This window comes from Peromyscus californicus, unplaced genomic scaffold (assembly GCF_007827085.1).
Source record: "Peromyscus californicus insignis strain IS unplaced genomic scaffold, ASM782708v3 Scaffold_10__1_contigs__length_136768540, whole genome shotgun sequence".
Taxonomy (NCBI): domain Eukaryota; kingdom Metazoa; phylum Chordata; class Mammalia; order Rodentia; family Cricetidae; genus Peromyscus; species Peromyscus californicus.
The window spans coordinates 41,717,770-41,739,629 of NW_026294391.1; the positions used below are offsets into that span (position 1 = coordinate 41,717,770).

Sequence of the window (21,860 nt, forward strand, 5' to 3'; positions counted from 1 at the left end):
ACCTATCATTGCATTTTACTTTTATTGTGCCATTTGATTTGCTATGAAATCTATCCACTTAATTATTTCAAACTATTGTACTTCATTCTGCTTTAATGTGTTTTATTATGCCTAAAATACATTACACCATTACATTTTGAGGCAGTATCTCATGTAGTCCAGGCTTCCTCAAACTTTGTAATGTAGATGAAACTAGCCTAGTACTCTCGATTCTCTTGCTGCCACTTCGTAATTGCCAGTATTACAGGTATGTATCACCAGGCCCAATTTATTATACTATTTTATGGTTTCTAATTCTTAGCTAATTTCTCTATAAACAGTCAGGATAAGTATAGGGATCACATATGTAAATGCTTACCAACAGATATGTACATAGAGAGACACTATAAAAGTAATAGATGCCTTTTTGTTGTTGTTTTGGTTGTAACCCTAGATGGTTTTGTTTGAAATACTGGATTTGAACCTTAGTAAAAAATTAGTTGGCTATCTTTTACAGTCTGAATTGTATTAATTATAAATGGCTTTAATAATATCTAAGTAACTTGTTTATTATTATTCAGTGTGATTTCTATTATAGTTCCTGATGCATATTAATCATATATAAACTGATTTATCTTAGTAAAATCAGTGATGTTTTCTTTTAATATCAAGGTGTTTGGATAATAGTATTGTTCTTTCAAAAACAATCACAAAAGAAAGGTTGTTTTCAATGTGTGATATACTTTCTCCACATAGAATCTATATGACGTTGGGAAAAATACTCAGCCTCTGTCTCTATTTCCAAACCTGACAAATGAATAAATTAACTCAGAGTTTGGTTGAGTTGAATTTTAAAATTTTGAATTTTCAAAATTTGAAATTGAAAATAAAAGGGTGAATTTTAAAATTCAAGATATCTCATAAAGTGTTCTTAACATACCAGACATATATTAGGTAAGAAGGTGGCTCCATTATCACAACCAGATTCCATTATATTTCAGGCACAGATATTATTAATACTTAATATAATTGTATTTGCTGACAAATAAGGGAAATATGACATGATTTAAATTGATTCAGTTAGACATTTCTTTCCAGGTTTAAATTTATTTGTTATTCTTTTTCTTTGTTCCCTTTGATAAAGTTTTTGACACTTTACCACCAATGCGCTATCAGGAGACAATGAGTACCATCCGGACGTGGATACAGCAGTCAGAAAACAAACTCTCAATACCTCACCTTTGTGTCACTGAATATGAAATAATGGAGCAGAGACTCGGAAAATTACAGGTCTGCGGACATTTGAATATCATAAGCAACAAAGAACATGTCTTATTTGTCAAAAATTTGCATTATTGTTGCGTTAAATATAAATAAAGATAATTATGGTAGGAATCATAGGTTAGTAATTGAAAAAAAATGAACAGGAGGATTTGAGACTATAACATGACTTTTTCTTATTTCTATATATAAAGAACTTCATAAATATACACAAATATATATGGATATTTGTGTTTATAGTAAAAGTAGTACCTTTAGAATAATTGTGGGATAAAGCAATAATTTCCTTTTAAGTTTAGTGTACACTTTAAGATATCAAGTATGAGTATTAAAATTGAATCCTATTACATTGTCATAATTACATATTTTATGAATCCTGACATCTTTAAGCATAGGTTAAATCAATGAATTTAATTGTAAGATTATGATGAAGTATTTGATAATGAGTAGCTATAACAGCCTAAGTCAGGAAAGTTTAAATACTAATATGAGAAATGCATGTGATGTGAGGACATGTAAGGACTAATTTTTTTGTTGATTCTAAAAATGCCATGTTGTGTATTCATTCTTCTAAAATCTGAACAATATATAATATAGTTAGAAATCAAGATATTATATCTATATTTTAAGAATTAAGTTAATAAAAATACTATTACATTTTTGATATTTCAAGTGCCTTTCAAATGACTGTATATTAGTTCTTTTTAAAATAATTTAAATATTTTCTTATGTATAATCCCTAGTTGTAGGACATTTTCTTTATTATAATATAGAAAAATAGCAGTAGGATTCATCTTTCTACATATTTGGTGTAGTAATTCTGATGTTCACTTGAATGTGTGACCCACAGAACTAATAAACCAGAAAAAAATGAGTCTATAAAAGTAAAGCACTTACAGAGTAAAGAAAGTACAAAACAAATGTTTGATTAATGACTAGAAACTGATATTAGAACAGAAAAACAAGTTAAAGATGAGCAGTCACAAGTACCTTTGGGAATGTATAGGGACCCTGTGTCATAAGGGAAAACCAAAATTACTATGTACAAGGAAGTTTTTTCAAGAAATTAGAATGGTGAAATATTTTACAATATCTGGTAGAGAGTCATACATGTCAGTAAGATACAAGAACAGCCAATCCAAAAACACCAAAGAAAAGAAAAATAACACAAAGAATTTTTTTTCTAAATCCAAGGAATAATCTTCAAATGAAAGTCACCAAGGAGATAATAAATATTGAATAATCCTATGACAAATTTTAAATGCAATTCTAAAGGATGAAGTACAGAATGAGACATAATCTTTCCTAGAACATAGTACAAGTCAGTAGTAAAAAAAAATCTCATTTAATTATGGGAATTTAATTTTTTGAGGAAATCTCTTCAGTGTTTTATATTAATACATAATTTTCATTCAATTGTACATATTAACATAATTTATGAAAATCTGCATCTTTGCAAAAAATTAGAATTATGTTCAATGATACAAATAGATGAATATAAACACAATTCATAAAAGAGGAAAGTTAGAAAATAATTATAAAACCTTAGTTAATTTATATTAGTACTCAGCTATCTTGATAGCACATTCAAGTTTTATCACACATATAAATACAATTTAGTGATAATTTTAAGAAGGTTGAAGATTTGCTTTTTGAGGTTTCATTATAGGTGAATTAAAATGCATTACTTATATAATAAACATAATTATTGATATGTAGACATTCAGTAAAATTTGGGTATACTAAATTTCTGGCTAAATAAAATATGATTTGGAACATATTACACATTATTTGTAAGAATATATGTAGACTGTTTTATCAGAAATTCTACTTTATTTAGATCCTTATGTATGCTTTCAATTAAATTCTTGATGTGGGATGAACTCATCAATTATGCATCATTTAGTGTAAATGCACCTTGCTTTTTAATTTTGAGGCTTTGCAAAGTTCTTTGAAAGAGCAAGAAAGTGGCTTCAACTATCTGAGCACCACTGTGAAGGAGATGTCCAAGAAAGCACCTTCAGATATCAGCCAGAAATATCAGTTAGAATTTGAGGAGGTTGAGGGACGCTGGAAGAAGCTCTCCACCCAGTTGATGGAACATTGCCAAAAGCTAGAGGAACATATGAATAAACTTCGAAAAATTCAGGTAAGCCTAGGTTTTGGTTTTTATATCCATACTTATTTTCCACATAGCAGAGCATTGTAAAATGTGATAGAAAATAGATATTAGACCCCCACAGTCCATCAAAGACATCAATGAGATTAAAAGATAAATCTTTCACAAATTAGTATAACTATTTTTCCTAAGAAAACAGCAGTGAGTTATTCTTCTTGGATTGTCTATAGAATGTAATTGATTCTTTTCACTAGCACCAGTTATAGTTAAATTTTTTGACATAATAATTTAAAACATGCATATTCCATTAGTTATATTTTCCTTAAGCTTCATACATAATTTACCACATAACATACATATATACACATATATTACATATGCATATATTATATGTATAACAGGCATATATTTTCACTACCACATTTCATTTTTGACATGTGAGTATATGTTTAATTTCTGTTACATTGCCTTCTCTGCAATGACTTCTATTAACTTAATATTTTAGTAGTTCTTTTTTTTTTTTGAGACAGGGTTTCTCTGTGTAGCTTTGCACCTTTCCTGGATCTTGCTCTGTAGTCCAGGCTGGCGTGAATTCACAGAGATCCGCCTGCCTCTGCCTCCAGAGTGCTGGGATTAAAGCCGTGTGCCACCATTGCCTGGCTTATTTTAGTAGTTCTACTGCACTAATAATAACCTGGACTGAATATAGTAATTAAATAATTACGTTTGAGTCTGAGATTCTAAAGTAGTTAATTTTACAGGTTTTGTCTCTCTTAGGTATGCCTCTCTTCTCAATTGTGAAATATAATAATATAAAGTTCAAAAGCATCATAACTTCATTCAAATACATTAGAACAGTATCTTTACTTCAATTCTGGTCCTGCTAGTGAATTGTTCATTCTTATCTTTTCTAACTAAAACACTATCCAGAGTGCCCAGTCAATGTATGGGTGAGGCTTGCCATGAATCCACGCTTTAAGAGAAAGTGTATTTGTTTGCTATTTTTAGCTTCTTGAAGCAACACACCATCTTGTATTCATGAGTACATCTTCTACTATCCTAGCATCTTCTGGTGACTATGTCTAGCTCTGAATCTCTTTCTCTCTATCCTGCTCTCCTTCACTGTTTTACCTTTTGTGTTTTATTCATTTACACTTAGTAAAACAAGCCCTCTAGCATTCTGCTATGTACATTATGATCTGCCAGATGACAAAGGATTTTGTTCACATATTTATCTTTTTCTTATCTGCAATGTCCCTCTGTCTTGTTGGATATTTTTGATGGGCATAGTTGCTAACATATTAAATATGTATAACTGTATTAAGCAGTATAACTGGGCAATAAAGAACTCCATTAATAAGGAATAGAGCTAATGAAACACTTATTATACAGATGATCTCAGCTATACATTGAACTAGTGGAACTCAGTATTAAAGAGGCAAAAACGAGATCCTGGAAAAAGTTAGCAAATGCTCATTTAATTGGAATATGTTCAATATTTCATCCATAATATGTATGCTTTCTAATAAGATATGTGGTTCAGAAATGTACTATGTCATGAATGGTCATGAATGTTCCTTGCATGAGTCATTTCACTTAGAGAATGGAATTAAACACAACAGCAACAATAGAACATTTGCAAAGGTCTGTTACCAGATTTTTTTTAAAAAAGGGATAATATAATTATATTTCCATCATCCAAACATCATCATAAAAAGGGAAGAGATCACTGGTATGAATTTAGAAAAAGGATTTGTGTGGAGCAAGAATGAGATTAACCTAGACTATTATAATTAATTCATCAAGGAGTCCATGGTAAGACCTGAATGAAGATAATGGAGACATGGAGGGTGAAAAATACCCTTGAAAGATACCAGTGAGGTGACAGGGTTGAGGTCCTTAGATTTAGTCAAATGCATTTAAAACTGTAGCTACTAACCATATTTTCATCATATTGAAAGGGAAACTTTATGTGAAGCATATATTCTCAATAGATATTTCAGAAAGGAAAAAAGTATAACTATACATTATGATTGAATTATATGTACTTACGTGACAGATTTACATTTGAAAAGTCACTGAATGAAGTACATAAATAAAAGTACAAGGGTGGAAAAGGTGGGAGGTGCTTTTCAATTTACAAATGACAAAAGATATCATTGCCTTATTGTTATTTCTAACTGGTCAGACAAAGAAGAAATTAAAAACTTTGTTTTTAAAGGTAACAAAATCTTCCCTGAAAATCCTCAACTGAAGGAACTGTTTAAACTGTCAGCTGCAGAGAACAATTTGTGCAAGTTCAGGTTTAAGGACGCTATAAAGACACCATTACTTTGAGTTTATTGTCCATCGTTTGTTTTATGTACACTAAGGGCACATTATTAGTATTATCATTCGTTGTTTTGTAACTTAAAATTTCTCAAGAGGGAAGATGATTTAATGTTCTCTAGATGAACATCATAAAACCACATTTGGTAGTATTTTTTTATTTTTAACAATAACAGACTCCACACACCAATGCTCATACTATAGACCATAAAATGCAGTCTTAGAAATATATTCTTTTCAAGAATAGCTACAATGAGACATCCCTCAAACATGGAAATGTTTTCTGGCTTATGTTCAGACATATCATCATAATCAACTGTGTTGAGAACAATCAGCACTTAGTAATACCTTAAAATTGTTTTTTCATTCCAGAATCACATAAAAACCTTGAAGAAATGGATGGCTGAAGTTGATGTTTTCCTGAAAGAGGAATGGCCTGCCCTGGGGGATTCTGAAATTCTAAAAAAGCAGCTGAAGCAATGCAGAGTAAGATTTTTATTGGATGCTTTTCAAATGATATCTTTTATATGGATAATACTGTTTAGTTAGCTTAGTCACTTGCTGATGGGACAGTTCCCAATATCTGAATACATTTTGGATGTACTAGCACCTAGTGCACAAAGGTCTTGGATATTGCTAAACATTCTTCAAGGCCCTCAGAAAAATTCTTTAAGCATCCAAAATATCACTAGTGCCAATATTTCCTATTATTTGGGCCTCACTTAATAAATCTTAACACAAAATTCCATATGATTTAAAGAAAACGTTAAGGTACTTATTAGCTCTTACCATAGGTTATTATTCATATTGAATTGCATTTCAATGGACTATATAATAGTGTGTGTGTGTGTGTGTGTGTGTGTGTGTGTGTGTGTGTGTGTGTGTGTGTGTTGTACACATTGCAGGAGTGCCAGAGGCTAATATCAAGTGTCGTCTTCTCTTGCTTTCCATGGTATTTTTTGAGACAGTCTCTCAATGAAACTGTAGCTCATCAGTTGTCTAATCTTCCTAACTAGCAAGTACTGGGTGTACATTTTTCTTTGCAAGCAGTAGAATAAGTACACACATCACTGTGGCAAGGTTTTTACATGTATGAGTATATATGAATTTAAGTCATCTTTTCACAGCAAACACTTCGTCCATTGACCCATCTTCTAAGCCCAACAATATATATTTCTGAAATGTTATTCATCAGACCATTGTCTTGCAACATGGAGAAAGTAATCATTCTCTTTTAATAACTTGCTTTTCAAGTAAAAGCTAAAAAACAATCATGTCATCATATTATGAACAATTATTAGAGTATTCTGTTTTTCAAAACCAAAATTACTTTGAATCTATTCATATATGAAGTGCATCAATTTGACTCATTTTCTAGCAAGAAATATCAATTTATTTGAAAGTCGTTTTGAGAAAAGTATCATATATATAGATAATTCCCTGCATCATTTATGGTAAAAACAGCCACTAAATATTTTAAGTACTTTATGTAGATAGATTTATATTTTGTTACTCTTTTAATAGTCAAAATTCATGTAGGATATGGTGATACATATATGATCATGAAATTTATGGTGATACTTTTTCAGTCATGTTAAACAAAACGTTGTTTCCTTAGCTTTTAGTCAGTGATATTCAGACAATACAGCCCAGTCTAAACAGTGTCAATGAAGGTGGGCAGAAGATAAAGAGTGAAGCTGAACAAGAGTTTGCATCCAGACTTGAAACAGAACTCAGAGAACTTAACACGCAGTGGGATCACATGTGCCGCCAGGTATGAGCAGTTTAGTTCACTGTGGCTAATTTAGTAGCTTCCGATGGTCAGCCTTCATCATTATCTTCATTTAAAACTTTCTTCCTGACTATGTTGACTGTCAAAATCACTCTTATTTCAAACAAATTCACCTGTTTCTGTCATACATGATTACTTCTTAGTCAATATTTTCAATAGTACCTAATTGCCATACTGAAAAGTAAAATAAAATTTCTAAAAATGCATCAATTTTATTAATTGATTAATGAGGATAGAATGTATATTTACATTTACTAGGTATGGAAATAAACTCTACATTCATATCCAAGCTTGCCAATAATACAGCATTTTTGTAGATATTTATTTCTAATTTCAGCATTAAATTATGGAAAATAAAACACATTTATAAGCAGTGTGTATCAAATAGTTTGTGCTTAAAACATGAGGTTTTGAACTAAAACAATGATTGCTTTTCAGTTTAGTAAATTTGAAAGTTAAAGACAAGTTTAATTTATGTATTATAGAGGCAATTAGTCTTTGGTTTTTTTTTTAAGTAACCTTCTAAGTTGAAAAGAAATAATGCCAAAAGGTAAAAGCTAAGTTTGAGAAAGGAAAGAATTTATAATAGAAAGTCAAAGCAAATATGTGCAGTTAATACAATCATTGACAAATGCTTAACTGTTCTGTTAACTCACAGATGAGATAGCCCTGGGTCAGCCAACTTGTATTCATTGATAGAAGAGTTGCCCAGAGTAAAACAAAAAAAACTTAAATGGTGGATTATATCTCTGAAAATTTCCCACAAGGCCTAGATGAAATGTATTAGTTTTAGTAAGAACTTAAACAGAGGACTAGAAAGAATACAAACATTTTACTGAGAAAAAAGTGGAGTGATCGGCTCAATGCTACTCAAACAGATTTTCATATTTTATAGAACCATATTTTTATAACTTTTCAATTCTTCAAGTTTTCTTGCTTAAGACCTACTGTCTTCTATAATGTGTATTAAGAACTCCCTATTAATTAATGTTTTGAATTTACTGACATGTTGCTTAACAAAAGCTAGCCATGGAGCCTAACCATATTCCAATCCTGGTATTGAATGATAAAAATTTATATCCTTTTCTTTCTCGAGATATCACATTTGACATACACTTCCTATTGCCAAATGATCTAGGTTTCAAGAGGGTGGGATGTGTTGGTTCCACTTCACTGTTCCAGGGGAAACATAGAAATGAAATATTTTCTGTCCTTTATAGAAATACTTGCACATTAGAATGAAGACATGGTGTTTTCTCTTATGTTATTTCTCTTATGTGTTTTCTCTTATGTTTCTCTTATGTCTCTTATGTTTATCCTATGTCAAAGGATAATTTGTTGTAAAAGTCTGAATGCCTGTAGTAGTTGAAGATAATTAACAATCCCTAAATCTGATTTTTAATATTATAAAATGATAAAGAATATACATTATAACTAAAAAATAGCAAAGAAAAGCAAAATTATTTGAAATTTCAGAGATAATATATCTAAATGAACAATGTCAAGACTTTAGCTATTTTTTAAAAAAGGATAATTCTTATTATAGTCCACAAATTATTGAACTATGAGCAAAGAAAATAAGGAATTAAGGGAGAGAAAAAGGAGATTTTTTTATGTTTATATATACCTTAAATCACCTTAGTCTGTAGATATGTATTAAACTATTAAAACTCAATGAAGATATAGCTCAGTTAAAAATATTTTATTCATTTATTTCCTTTGCATATTTATTTGACTGTAATTACTAAACCTTTATTATAAGATGTAAATTGGATATAAAATGGACACTGTACTTATCCTCATGAAAATTCTAGTTAATGGAAAAGATGGAGTTGAAATTAGTTAATCATTATCTAAGTAGACCAAGGTTATTTCTAATTCTGAGGTCATAGATTAAAGGATATGGGTGAAATAGTACTCAATATTAGACTTGAAAATTTCACAATAGAAGACATGAACAACTTTCTGCTTTATTTATTATGAGATTAGAATACAATATAATCATCTGATATTGATAATTGTGTAGTTCATGACAAGTAATTTGGTATTGTCAATGTGCTATATTTAGGAGGAAATACCATGCTAGACTAAAGTGTTTCCATATGGTCCTTTTCATATAGGAGAACACAAACATTTTGTAATTTCTCTCTGGCTAGTAAAGTCATGGATTGTCAAATTTGCAAAAGATTTTAGAAACTATGCTCACTAACAAAATCGTAGGTTACTTATTAACATGAAGAAAGACAAACAATGTTATCTTTCTAGGGACTGAGCCCAGTCATTCTGATTGGAAAGACTTCTTCTTCCAGGACACTCATCATGTCAGAATGTACCTTTCTGTCCTTTAAAATCTTGCTTCTCTCCCCTTTCCTTTAGTTTACTTGTATAGTGTAGCATGTTTTTTTTTAACTACAAATCTTGACTAAAGTGTATTAGTCTTTTTAATACTCTGTATCTTCAAATGCTTCATAAGATTCAGGGAAAGAATAGTAACTATGCAAAAATTTAATATCACGTTGCCTTAGGCTCTTTATGGGTTCACTGTGAAAAATAAGTGTTTATTAGAATAATTGTCAAATTTACTGTTGATGAGATATATAAATGAAAAAAAATTTGCATTTGGTAGATAGGTTGGTATATTGACCTAGAGAGAAAAAAGTAATAATTATATTGCATTCATTATGACTGATTTGTAATTCTACAGATATTTAGTAGCAAAAATGCTGAAAATTTCATTTCTCTGAAACAAAACATTATTTAAAATACAGAAACTTGTTCAGTTCTGGACAGAAACACCATTCAAGGAGTTACACTTGAATGGAAGAGTGAAGCATTTTACACTAAGTGTAATAACGTGGGGGTACTTTATAACAAGCTGTTCAAGTATAGGTCATTGTTTTAGAAGTTGTAAGTTTTGCTGTTTTTCTGATAAATGAGTACTAAATTATAGAACAACTTAAATTTTCAGAAAGTGATGTGGTTTTAAAAACTAGACTTTATAAAATGGGTTTATTGCTCAATGATCCAGGGTTTGTCTACTTTCAGGGAGTCTCAGGGTCCAATCTCCAGCACTAAAAAAAATAACCCATAAAATGAAACAACATCATCAGACATACAATTCAAATTTCTATGTACATTATTTAACTTGATTTTCAAATACAGTATATATATATATATATATATATATATATATATATATATATTTGAGCAACTTTTAATTTTCAATAGATAGCTTAATGGTAGATTTATATCATAATTTGTTTATTCCCCTATTAAAGCATACAGAGAATTATTTCTAATCCACTGCTATTTCCAAGATGCATTGAATAGCATATATGCAACTCTATATACTCTGATTTACTCTTAAGTATTAAGAATAGAAATTTAGATTCAAGAGTATTAGACTTTAAACCTATTTGACTAATATAATATCTTAAGGTTGCATGCTATTGTGTATTATTCTCAACAGGCATGGAAACTTCTTTTTGCCTCCTCTCCCAAACTGATCATCTTCACTATTCATTCTTTCCCTATTTTATAAATGAAAATATATTAATTTGATTACTTAACTATTGGTCATATTTGAACATCCTCTGCAAGTACACCCATTACACATGTGATCCATATTACATAACATCATATACTATGTATATCTATCAATCTATCTTATATATATATATATGTGTGTGTGTGTGTGTGTGTGTGTATTGTACATTACCATATATTCTTTTTAATGACCCATATATACATTTCCACTGTTTTGCACTTAGGTTTATGAGAAATTTTAATACCCATAAGAATTTAAATACTAGAACATTTAAAATTGCACTCAAAATATACATAAATATACAGTGGCCACTTGAGTATGTGGCAATAAAATTATTAACTGCACATATTTTCTATTTTTTGTTTTTTTCTGTTCACAAAGAGAATTGCCACATAAAACAATGAGAATATTATAATATAGCAACCTATTTATTTTATTAACTGTGTTTATTAAATGGCTCCAGCTAATATTTATAACTGTACAGCATATTCAAATCCCATACGTTTTTGTTCTTTTTTGTTTGTTGTTTTTGTTGATGTTTTCTTATTGTTTGATTATTTGTTTTTGTGTAGAAATAGGGTTTAATCAAAGGCTGATGTATAACTCACTTACTTGATGTGATCTCATGATAGCCTCCCAGAGTGTTGGATTGTAATCATAGTCCACAATGAATGGTTGCCATGAGGTTTTATTATTCTTGTATACAAGAATGTATTGAGAGTAATTATGAAATAACATTCTAAATGTAATGAGCTTCATTAAAGTGTTAGTTTGATCTATTGCTAAATAGTCTGTTTTTCCAGAAAATAATTAGTGGGTCATTTCTAGTGTTTTCTTCAGTTGCATACCCTGGTCAGCTCTGCTGGTCTGATCATCAATCCTCCAAGTTCCTTTTAGTGAGGGATAGCTGTGAGAAAAACCACAGTACCAGTCTCTGCTAAATTGGCCATGCATTGGGTCAAACAATACCAAGAGGACCCAGGTCATCTCCATTGCCCCTTTCACAGGACAGGAAGTGAAAGCTGGTTGTTTATGTCATTACTCACATTCCTTCTTGTTTTATCTTTGCTATCTAAGCTCTTTGTTTTTTATATAGACTGATCAGTAAGTTATATGGTGAAAATAATGCATTTTCACTGCCAACCCTTATGTTTTACTTTTTGTTGTTGTTGTTTGTTGGTTGGTTTTTATGAAAGGTCTACACCAGAAAGGAAGCCTTGAAAGCAGGTTTGGATAAAACTATAAGCCTCCAGAAAGATCTATCAGAGATGCATGAGTGGATGACACAAGCTGAAGAAGAATATCTAGAAAGAGATTTTGAATATAAAACTCCAGATGAATTACAGACTGCAGTTGAAGAGATGAAGGTAAAAGAAAACAAAGAAAGGAAAAATAAAAAGAATTAGAACATCATTGAAACTGTGATTCTGAAAAAATCTATACTTTTTGTACTACTGTTCTTTTAGGAACATGGAAATAGTGCTTATAGTGACTTTCAAAAAAGAATCCCACTAGTTTTGTAAAACAGAGAATGATTACTGATTATAAGACTATTGATGGGTGTGAGATGCTACTTTGCAAAAGTTTGATTTGTAAAACTTCTGTGAGGAAGTACACTTAATGTGAGAGATCTGAGTCATGAGAAAAAGCCAGCCAGTGTTCAAAAATAAATCAAGGAAGCACATTCCTGTCACAGGAAATACTTCTAGCAAAGATCCTATGATGAATTAGGAAAGGAAATAGTAAAGAACTGCCTACACAAAAGCAGTAGAACAGAGGCTAAGTAACTTGAGATTCATTTGAGGCAATGGATAAATATCCATTAACAGCAGAGTTGTGAAGGCTATGATAAGAATCTGCATTCTGAGTAAACAGAGTAGATCTTTTAAGGGTTTCTCTTTAAAGTCTATGATGATTTCAAATTTGATTGTGAGGAGGTCATGATGAGACTAGCTATATTAACAGTAGGTGTGTTGAAGGTAATACAGATCATTCTTTCTCTGCTAATCAGAAATACATAAGGCAAGTCCTCAACTATAACTATTCATGTTTTATCTGTAGTAGAACAACATGGATGGATGATATGTCATCCCATTCCATTTTGACCTATTAAGTTTTAGTCTAGCACCTTTATGATTTTTCAAAGTTCTTGCCAGCTGTTGTGTTCCATCCCATAATATCATAATAAAATGGTGGGTTTTTTCTATTGTCTCTAATAAAAATCAATAAATACAACTTCAGATCTCTGAGAAGATATACATATACCACCCAGTGAAATAGGTTTCTTTTTTATTTCCATGGATGGAGAGTCCTATTGTGCTTCAAATTTTAAAATTGTGAAAACAATCCTGAAAGTAAGTGAGTGGTCCAATCAATTTGTTCACTTTGATTGGCATGTTTAAGTAATTGGTCTAGCTGAACAATTGGTGCAGTATGCTGGAAAATTGAAAGGGAATGGCTCAAGCGGCCTCTGGCAACAACAGCTAAGAGAATTGGCAAAATTCCAATTTCTTGAGGTTCTGCTTGCAAGTCAAGGAATTTCTTGAGGTTGGTTTGCTGTCTGGTGTACAGTGATGGGACTTGCTACAGATTTCTAACTATGCTCATTTGAAGAGCAATTTCATTTGTATTGTTGCAAATACCAGCAGACTTCTTTGCATATCACTCACTAAGAGACAAAACAGAGATCTCCTTTATGTTTGTTTTTTTCCCTGTCATTAAAATGACACTACTGCTTGGTAATTGATTTTATTTTTTACAAGTAAACAAAAATTTTCTTCTGTCATAAAGGAACTAAAGGGAGTTTTTGATGAACAGCCTCTACTTTGAATCTCTTTTGGAGACCATCATTGATTATATTCTTAAACTTTGTAACAAAAAGTCTTTAAATTTATTTTTAATATATTTCTTTTATTAATGTATTACTGCTCCTGTTTTAATCCTGGAGCTTAGGAAAACATAGACTTGTAATAAAAAGAAATAATAGAAGCATACACTTGTTTAATGACTAAAGCAGTGATTTTTTTTTTTTTTTTTTTGGTTTTTTCGAGACAGGGTTTCCCTGTGTAGCTTTGCGCCTTTCCTGGAACTCACTTGGTAGCCCAGACTGGCCTCGAAGTCACAGAGATCCGCCTGGCTCTGCCTCCCGAGTGCTGGGATTAAAGGCGTGCGCCACCACCGCCCGGCCCGATATTTTTTCTTGAGATGGCATCAGAATGACCTGGAGGATGTGTATAAAAAATTACTTAGAGGCTGGTGAAATGGCTTAGTGGCAAAAGTGCTTGTTTTCAAGCTAGAGGACCCAAGTTCCAGCACTTGGACCCAGTGGTGGAAGGAGAGGACCATTTATCACAAATTGTTTTTTAACATCCAGATGTATATATACACAGAGATGTAATAAGTAATAAATGATAAATAAAATATATGATGATGTGCCCAAGATTCAGAATTTGAAATTCAATGAATCTTGGGGTGTGTCTGGAATATTAAATTTTCAACAAGTTTCCATTTAATCCCAATGACTAAATTCCTGATGGGTACAGTCACTTATGCTTTGAGAAGCATTCAGTCAAAATATTACTGATGAGAGGCAACTGATTATTGTTATGTATCTAACTAGATATATATGTGTCTATATATATCTAGTTAGATGCATAGAAAAGCCAAAAGATACATTTTTATGAAGACAGTATCTAAATACTATCAAACAATTATATAACCATTTATATGCTCCATTGTTAATACCCATCTGAATTTGTACCTTTTGTTATATTTCTTCCCAGAACCTCTCTAACAGCTAAGCCAGTAGTCACACAACATTGTATAAAAATTGAAAAATCAATAAAAAATATTCTCCCTATTTAGATAGGTCCTAAGTTATTTATAGTTTTTATAAATGGTGATTGCATTTGTTGAAGATATTATAACCCTTCTTTCTCATCCCACATTAGTGTTCAGGCTAGCTTAACACAAACTATCACAAAGAAAAGACATAACCCTTGTGACATTGACTTAAATCATTTTACTCTTCCTGAATGTCTAATAAAGGATAAGAAAACATGTGTTTGAGGCATTGATCAAATGAGGAAGCAATGTGTCAATATTGGTACAGTGATGCTGAAAGATCATGAATCTTGAAAGTTGTTGATTACTACAGGCAAAATATGATTTTAATAGAAACAAACCCCAAGCTCATACAATGTCAAAAATTTTTACAAGAATGAACAGAATTTTTCAATTTTAAGTTAAAATCTATGAAGGCCCACATTTTATAGTTAAAATGTCTTGTGTTTTCCATCATAATATGTATTTTATGGCATCTTGAAACTAAATCCAAAGGAAAGGTCAATTATGCTGAAAATATAAATATATGAATCAGCATTTTATACCTCTCTTGCCCAATTCCATCCCATATTCTGAATTCTTCCTACTATTTGTATTCAGGACCAAATTCCAGTAGCCAAAATCTGTGTTATTTTGTCTGAGATCCACTTTAAAATTTTGTGATTGGCTACAAGTATTAGGGAAGTAAAATTATCTCAACTGCCTTTCAACCAGTTGTGGAAGAATATGTGTATACAACCCTCCAATTCCCTTACCCATGAAAGCAATAATTCTGAGGCAAATGTTTCCCAGAGCTTTCCTGTAGGACTAATGTCTACTCATTAACTAAATTGGCTAGAAATATCCTTAGATCTTCATAATTTTTCTTCACTTTCTTATGCCCACCACATATTCAGCTAATGACATTTCTTTCATAAGCAACATACACTTCATCTACTTATAGGTGGTATTGTTGAAGTCAGGAATAATCTAAACTACAGATTCTCTCTCTCTCTCTCTCTCTCTCTCTCTCTCTCTCTCTCTCTCTCTCTCTCTCTCTCTCCCTTTCTCTCTCTCTCTCTCTGTGTATGTATGTATGCTGTAAAATGCATTTTCGCATTGTAGCGATATAGGTTAAGTGTACATGGCCTCCAACTAAATTACACAGACTGCTTTCTTATGAAGATTATTTGGTTTCTTAAACTATTTGCAATGAGCAAAACACACACAGTGGGGAATCCTTGATAGTATGAACAAAACAAGCAACTAAAATATTTGTGTTAATGCCAGATGATGTTGAAGAACAACTGAGGCCTTTGCATACATAGGTTATTGCCAATGAGTAGGGATAACTCTACTGCACAATTACTTATCTGTCTAGAAGGAAAATAAGAGTGAGACTGAAGTCATGATGACTAAAGAAGCCCCAGCCATTCAACAGAACCAGAACAATGGACAAGAGCATGTTTTATATGTTGAGCTATAGCTAGTGTAGATGTAAGATGTTTTTATACATATATAATATTTACATATATATTACTGAGTGATCATGTTGAATTGAGCTTCTATATGTACAAAGTGGACTTTCCAATTTTTAAGCTTTATGAAACAAATTTTCTTCCATGGGAGAACAGCAAGAATAGCTGTGAGACATTGTATTTTATCTTTCTAAACTTCTAAGTTTTCAAGTACTGAAGAAATTTTTTTCAACAAACTATCCCAAATATAATGTTAAGCAAATTTTTCTATATTTAGTATCTTTTGATTTAAATGGTGTCTTCACTAAATTTAATACTGATCCACCTGAATAATTTATAAGTAATGTTAATCATTGACTTCTAAATATTTTTTTATAACTCTTTTTTTTATTTTGCAATACAATTCAGTTCTATATATCAGCCACGGATTCCCTTGTTCTTCCCCCTCCGGCCCCCCTCACCTTCCCCCCAGCCCACCCCCCATTCCCACCTCCTCCAGGGCAAAGCCTCCCCCACGGACTGAGATCAACCTGGTAGACTCAGTCCAGGCAGGTCCAGTCCCCTCCTCCCAGGCCGAGCCAAGCGACCCTGCATAAGCCCCAGGTTTCAAACAGCTAACTCATGCAATGAGAACAGGACCTGGTCCCACTGCCTGGATGCCTCCCAAACAGATCAAGCCAATCGACTGTCTCACCCATTCAGAGGGCCTGATCCAGTTGGGGACCCCTCAGCCATTGGTTCATAGTTCATGTGTTTCCATTCGTTTGGCTATTTGTCCCTGTGCTTTACCCAACCTTGGTCTCAACAATTCTCGCTCATATAAACCCTGGATGCAGAGATCCATGGCTAGGCCCTGGGTGGAGCTCTGGGAGTCCAGTTAGTGAGAAAGAGGAGACTTCTAAGTATTTTTAAAACCTAGTATTAAAATATTTGCTTCTTAACTACTTGAAAAAACTTTGTATAAATACAAGCATGCACACACACTTATATATATGAATATATATGTATATGTGTATATATATATATTTATGACAGATACATACCCATGTGCAGATAATTTATCAAATGCTTCTTTTTTTGACACCAAGTTTCATTTTGCCTAATGTGGCCTCTCATTATTATATATCCAAGAATGGCCTTAAAGTCCTTTTCTTTCTTCCTTTACAGCCAAAGAACAGTGAAAACAGGTATACGTTATAGTATCTAGCTCAAACTATTATTATTAAAAGTCTATGATATTTTGATAGTATTTATTTCAAGTTTCTAATTGTATATAAATCTGAGAAGAAAGAATTGGAATAAGCATTCATTTTATGTTTATGAACTATCTTAATAAGAATGCTACCTGGGAAAAAATTATGTGATCTATAATAATGAATATTAGAAATGATAATGTTGACTTGCTTTTAAAAGAATATGCTTTGTATTTTCAGAGAGCTAAAGAAGAGGCACTGCAAAAAGAAACAAAAGTGAAACTACTAACTGAGACTGTAAACAGTGTAATAGCTCAAGCTCCACCTGCAGCACAAGAGGCCTTAAAAAAGGAACTTGAAACTCTAACTACCAACTACCAGTGGCTGTGCACCAGGCTGAATGGAAAGTGCAAAACTTTGGAAGTTAGTTGTTTCTCTTTGTTTTTATCAGTTCTGTCTCATATGAATATTAGCTAAGAATCTGTGCTTTGGCGTAAAGCAATATAATCTAGAATTCCTCATTCAGACACTTATAACATGTATAAATTTGTGCCAGTTGCTTACCTTGCAAAACCTGTTTCCAGCTTGTGAATGATCATAATAGATTTTGTGATGTTGGAGAGATGGCTTGGTATTTATGAATGTTTTCTGCTCTTCCAGTTGATCAGAATTTAGTTTCCAACACCCAATTTAGGCTGTTCACGAGTACCTGTAACTCAAGTTCAAGAGGATCTATAACTAGAGTTTTCCTGCCTGGCCCACAGTCAGGACAAATCTCTCTCACCTCCCAGTCCCACAGCCGCTCAGACCTGACCAAGTAAACACAGGGACTTATATTGCTTACAAACTGTATGGCCATGGCAGGCTTCTTGCTAACTGTTCTTGCAGCTTAAATTAATCCATTTCTATAAATCTATACCTTGCCACATGGCTCGTGGCTTATCGGCATCTTCACATGCTGTTTCTCATCGCGGCTGGCAGTGTCTTTGACTCAGCCTTCCACTTCCCAGCTTTATTCTCCTCCTTGTCCCACCTATACTTCCTGCCTAGCCACTGGCCAATCAGTGATTTATTTATTGACCAATCAGCAACACACTTGACATACAGACCATCCCACAGCAAGGAACTGATAGCCTTTTCAGGCCCCAATGGGCACTTGCAAATATGTTATACATAGAGACACCCACACATGGACATAAATACAAAAATATCTTTTAAAAAAGAATAGTACTTTACGTTTAGAAATTAAGTTAACTATATGACTACAAATACTTAGACAACAATTATATTTTCACCGGTATTGTCAGGGTACAAAATTTATAAATATTAGATTTTATATGTAATATTAAATTGTTTTCCATGTATTTGAATGTGCATAAACTTATTTCTCTTACATGTAAGCATTCTATTTATAGCTATTTTATTTTGATCGTTTTCATAATCACTGCGACCTGTAGGCTACTTTATAAGACATAATGCCTAACTAGATCCTTTTTGACATTTTCTATTTATTCATTTTCACAAATACTGCTTTATTTTTCCCACTTGACTTATTCTCTAGATTATATTTGTGTGAATGTAGAGGAAGAATTCAAGTGTTTTATGAACACATCAGAGTTATCACACATATGAAGTCACAGTAGTTGAGACACCATCCTCAAGACCCATATAGAATCAAGTCAGACAAATCCTGGCATTTAGTTGTGGTAGGAAGGAAGAGATAAAGGAAGTCTCACCCCTTGTTGTGGAGGTATTGGCCATTTATGGCTACTGAAAAAAGAAAAGTCAGATTATTTTAGGGTGACAGTCCCTAAGAGGTTACTATGATTCATTAGATAGCCCTATACCCTCACATATATTGGCATCACTACGTGGACTCCAGGGGTTTTAAAAAAACAAAATTAATGAACATGTGAAATTAGGATCAAAGAGCAATACTGATGGGAATACACGAAGAAATGGAGGAGAGGGAACAGGGGTAAACTTTATCAAAAAATGTTATATTCATGCTTGAAATAATTAACCAATAACCCCCAAAATTATTTAAGGTCTATCTTACCAGTTAGAACTACATATGCCTTCATATCTCAAAAAGTGTAAAACTCTATTAAAACGTTATTCCTCAACAATAATCATGTAACTGAACCTTTATTGACTAAATTCACAAGATAATTCTATCTGGGAATAGAAGACTTAAAATTCAAATTGTGTCCTGTTTTTGAAATCATACCCATTTGGAAGTTTGGTTCCTCTTTCTCCTTTGTATTTTCAAAGTAAAAACCAATGCTGGAAACTCTATGAGGCACTTGAATTCTTCCTCTATATTCACACAAACATAATCTAGAGAATAAGTCAATTGGGAAAAATAAAGCAGGATCTGTGATAATGAATAAATAGGAAATGTTAAAAAGGAGCTAGTTAGACATTATGTCTTATAAATTAGCCTATAGGGCACAGTGATTATGAAAAATGATCATAATAAAATAGTTATACATAGAAGGCTTACATGTAAGAGAGTTAAATTTATGCACATTCAAATAAGTGGGGTTTTTTTTGGGGGGGGGTTCGAGACAGGGTTTCTCTGTGTAGTTTTGGTGCCTGTCCTGGAACTAACTCTGTAGCCCAGGCTGCCCTTGAACTCACAGAGATCCGCCTGGCTCTGCCTCCCAAATGCTGGGATTAAAGGTGTGCTCCACCACCACCCGGCTCAAATAAGTTTATGCACATTCCAAATGTTTAAAAGTCTGAAGTTCAAAGTCTCTTTTGATATTCATGCAATCTCTCAACCATAATCCCCTATAAAATCAAAATAATAATAATAAAACAGATCACATACTTCCAACATATAATGGCACAGGATATACATTAACATTCAAAAGTGGAGGAAAGGGAGTGTAGTGAGTAAATACTATACCAAAACAAGAACAAAACCAGCTGGGCAAACTCCAGACTCTGCATCTCCGTGTCTGATGTCAAAATGCTTTTCAGATCTCCAACTCCTTTCAGTTTTGTTGACTGCAACATACTTCTTTCTCTTGGGCTGGTTTCTACTCCCTGTTTGCAGCTCTCCTCAGCAGGAATCCCATGGCTCTAGCACCTCTAACATTTTATGGTCTCCAAGGCAATCCAGGCTTCACCTTCACAGCTTCACAAAATGGCCTCTATGAGCCTCCATTCAGGGACACCCCTGACAATGCCTAGCTTCAGTGGCTTTCCTTAGTCTTGGGGGTAAATTCCATAGCCCCTTTCTTCTATCCTTAACCCCTGAGCCACATGGCCAAATCTACTAAGTTCTGCTGCTACTGGGGCTGAAACATGGCCCCCTTGTACAATTACATCTTCATCAGCTTTCTGTTTTTAATGATTTCCTTCACTGCCTAAGCATGGCTGTTGTGAAACTGGCTCTATAGACCAGGCTGGCCTTGAACTCAGAAATCTGGTTACCTCTGTCTCCTGAGTGCTGGAATTAAATGTATATACCACCACATCTGGACCTAAGCTGTTCTTTGATTCCTTTTCACAGTTAGAAGCTTATCTGGGTGGGATCTTGTCTTCAGATTACCACTCCCTTTATTCCATTTAACATCAAGCTTTACATTAGTCTGTATATCTCCTTTAATATAGGACTTAGCTCCATCCCACTTCCTGATGACCCTTTTCTCCTCAAATTATACATTTTGTATTTTTCCTTTTTCTGTTTTCTCCTTATAGATCTTCAGAAGAGTGACCACTAATAACCACGCAACAGGGTCAATCCAAGGACTCTGCCAAAGGAATTAATCCAAATATCATCACTTTAGCCTCAGGCAGACTCTTAGGACAAGGGGAAACACAGCCACACTCTTCATCAAAATATCACAAGATCTCTAGGCAACACTAAAATTCTGCTCCTCTAAAACCTCTTGAGCCAGGCCCACACAGTTCAAATCAATCAAAGCACCACTGTTTTCCATGCTCCTACACGTATGTCACATTAAGCAGCACTTATAACATTCTACTGCTTTCCCAACTCAAAGTCCCCAAAATATGGTCAGGCCTATTACAACAACCATTCAGTCCCTGGTACGAACTTCTGTCTTAGTTTCTGTTGCTGTGAAGAGACACCATGACCACAGGAACTCTTATAAAGTAAGACATTTCATTGAGTTTGGCTTACAATTTCAAATGACCACTATCATCATGGCAGGAAGCATGACAGCGTGCAGGCAGACATGATGCTAGAGAAGGAGCTACATCTTGATCCTAGGGCAACTGAAGTTAAGCCCATGTACAACAATGAGCATACCTTGAACTTACAAAACCTTAAAGCGTGCCTCCACAG

The 21,860-nt window shown here is 33.0% G+C and overlaps 1 protein-coding gene across 10 annotated transcripts in view; it reads left to right on the top strand.

Moving 5' to 3' along the window:
- The window catches only part of Dmd (dystrophin), a 2,242,690-nt gene that overhangs the window by 912,358 nt on the left and 1,308,472 nt on the right, over positions 1 to 21,860 (top strand). For all 10 annotated transcript variants that reach the window (XM_052732199.1, XM_052732319.1, XM_052732309.1 and 7 more), the window contains 6 exons: positions 1,124 to 1,269; positions 3,197 to 3,409; positions 6,080 to 6,193; positions 7,326 to 7,481; positions 12,243 to 12,413; positions 17,780 to 17,962. In XM_052732199.1, the coding sequence (XP_052588159.1) occupies positions 1,124 to 1,269; positions 3,197 to 3,409; positions 6,080 to 6,193; positions 7,326 to 7,481; positions 12,243 to 12,413; positions 17,780 to 17,962 (983 nt within the window). The remainder of the gene's footprint in view (positions 1 to 1,123; positions 1,270 to 3,196; positions 3,410 to 6,079; positions 6,194 to 7,325; positions 7,482 to 12,242; positions 12,414 to 17,779; positions 17,963 to 21,860) is intronic.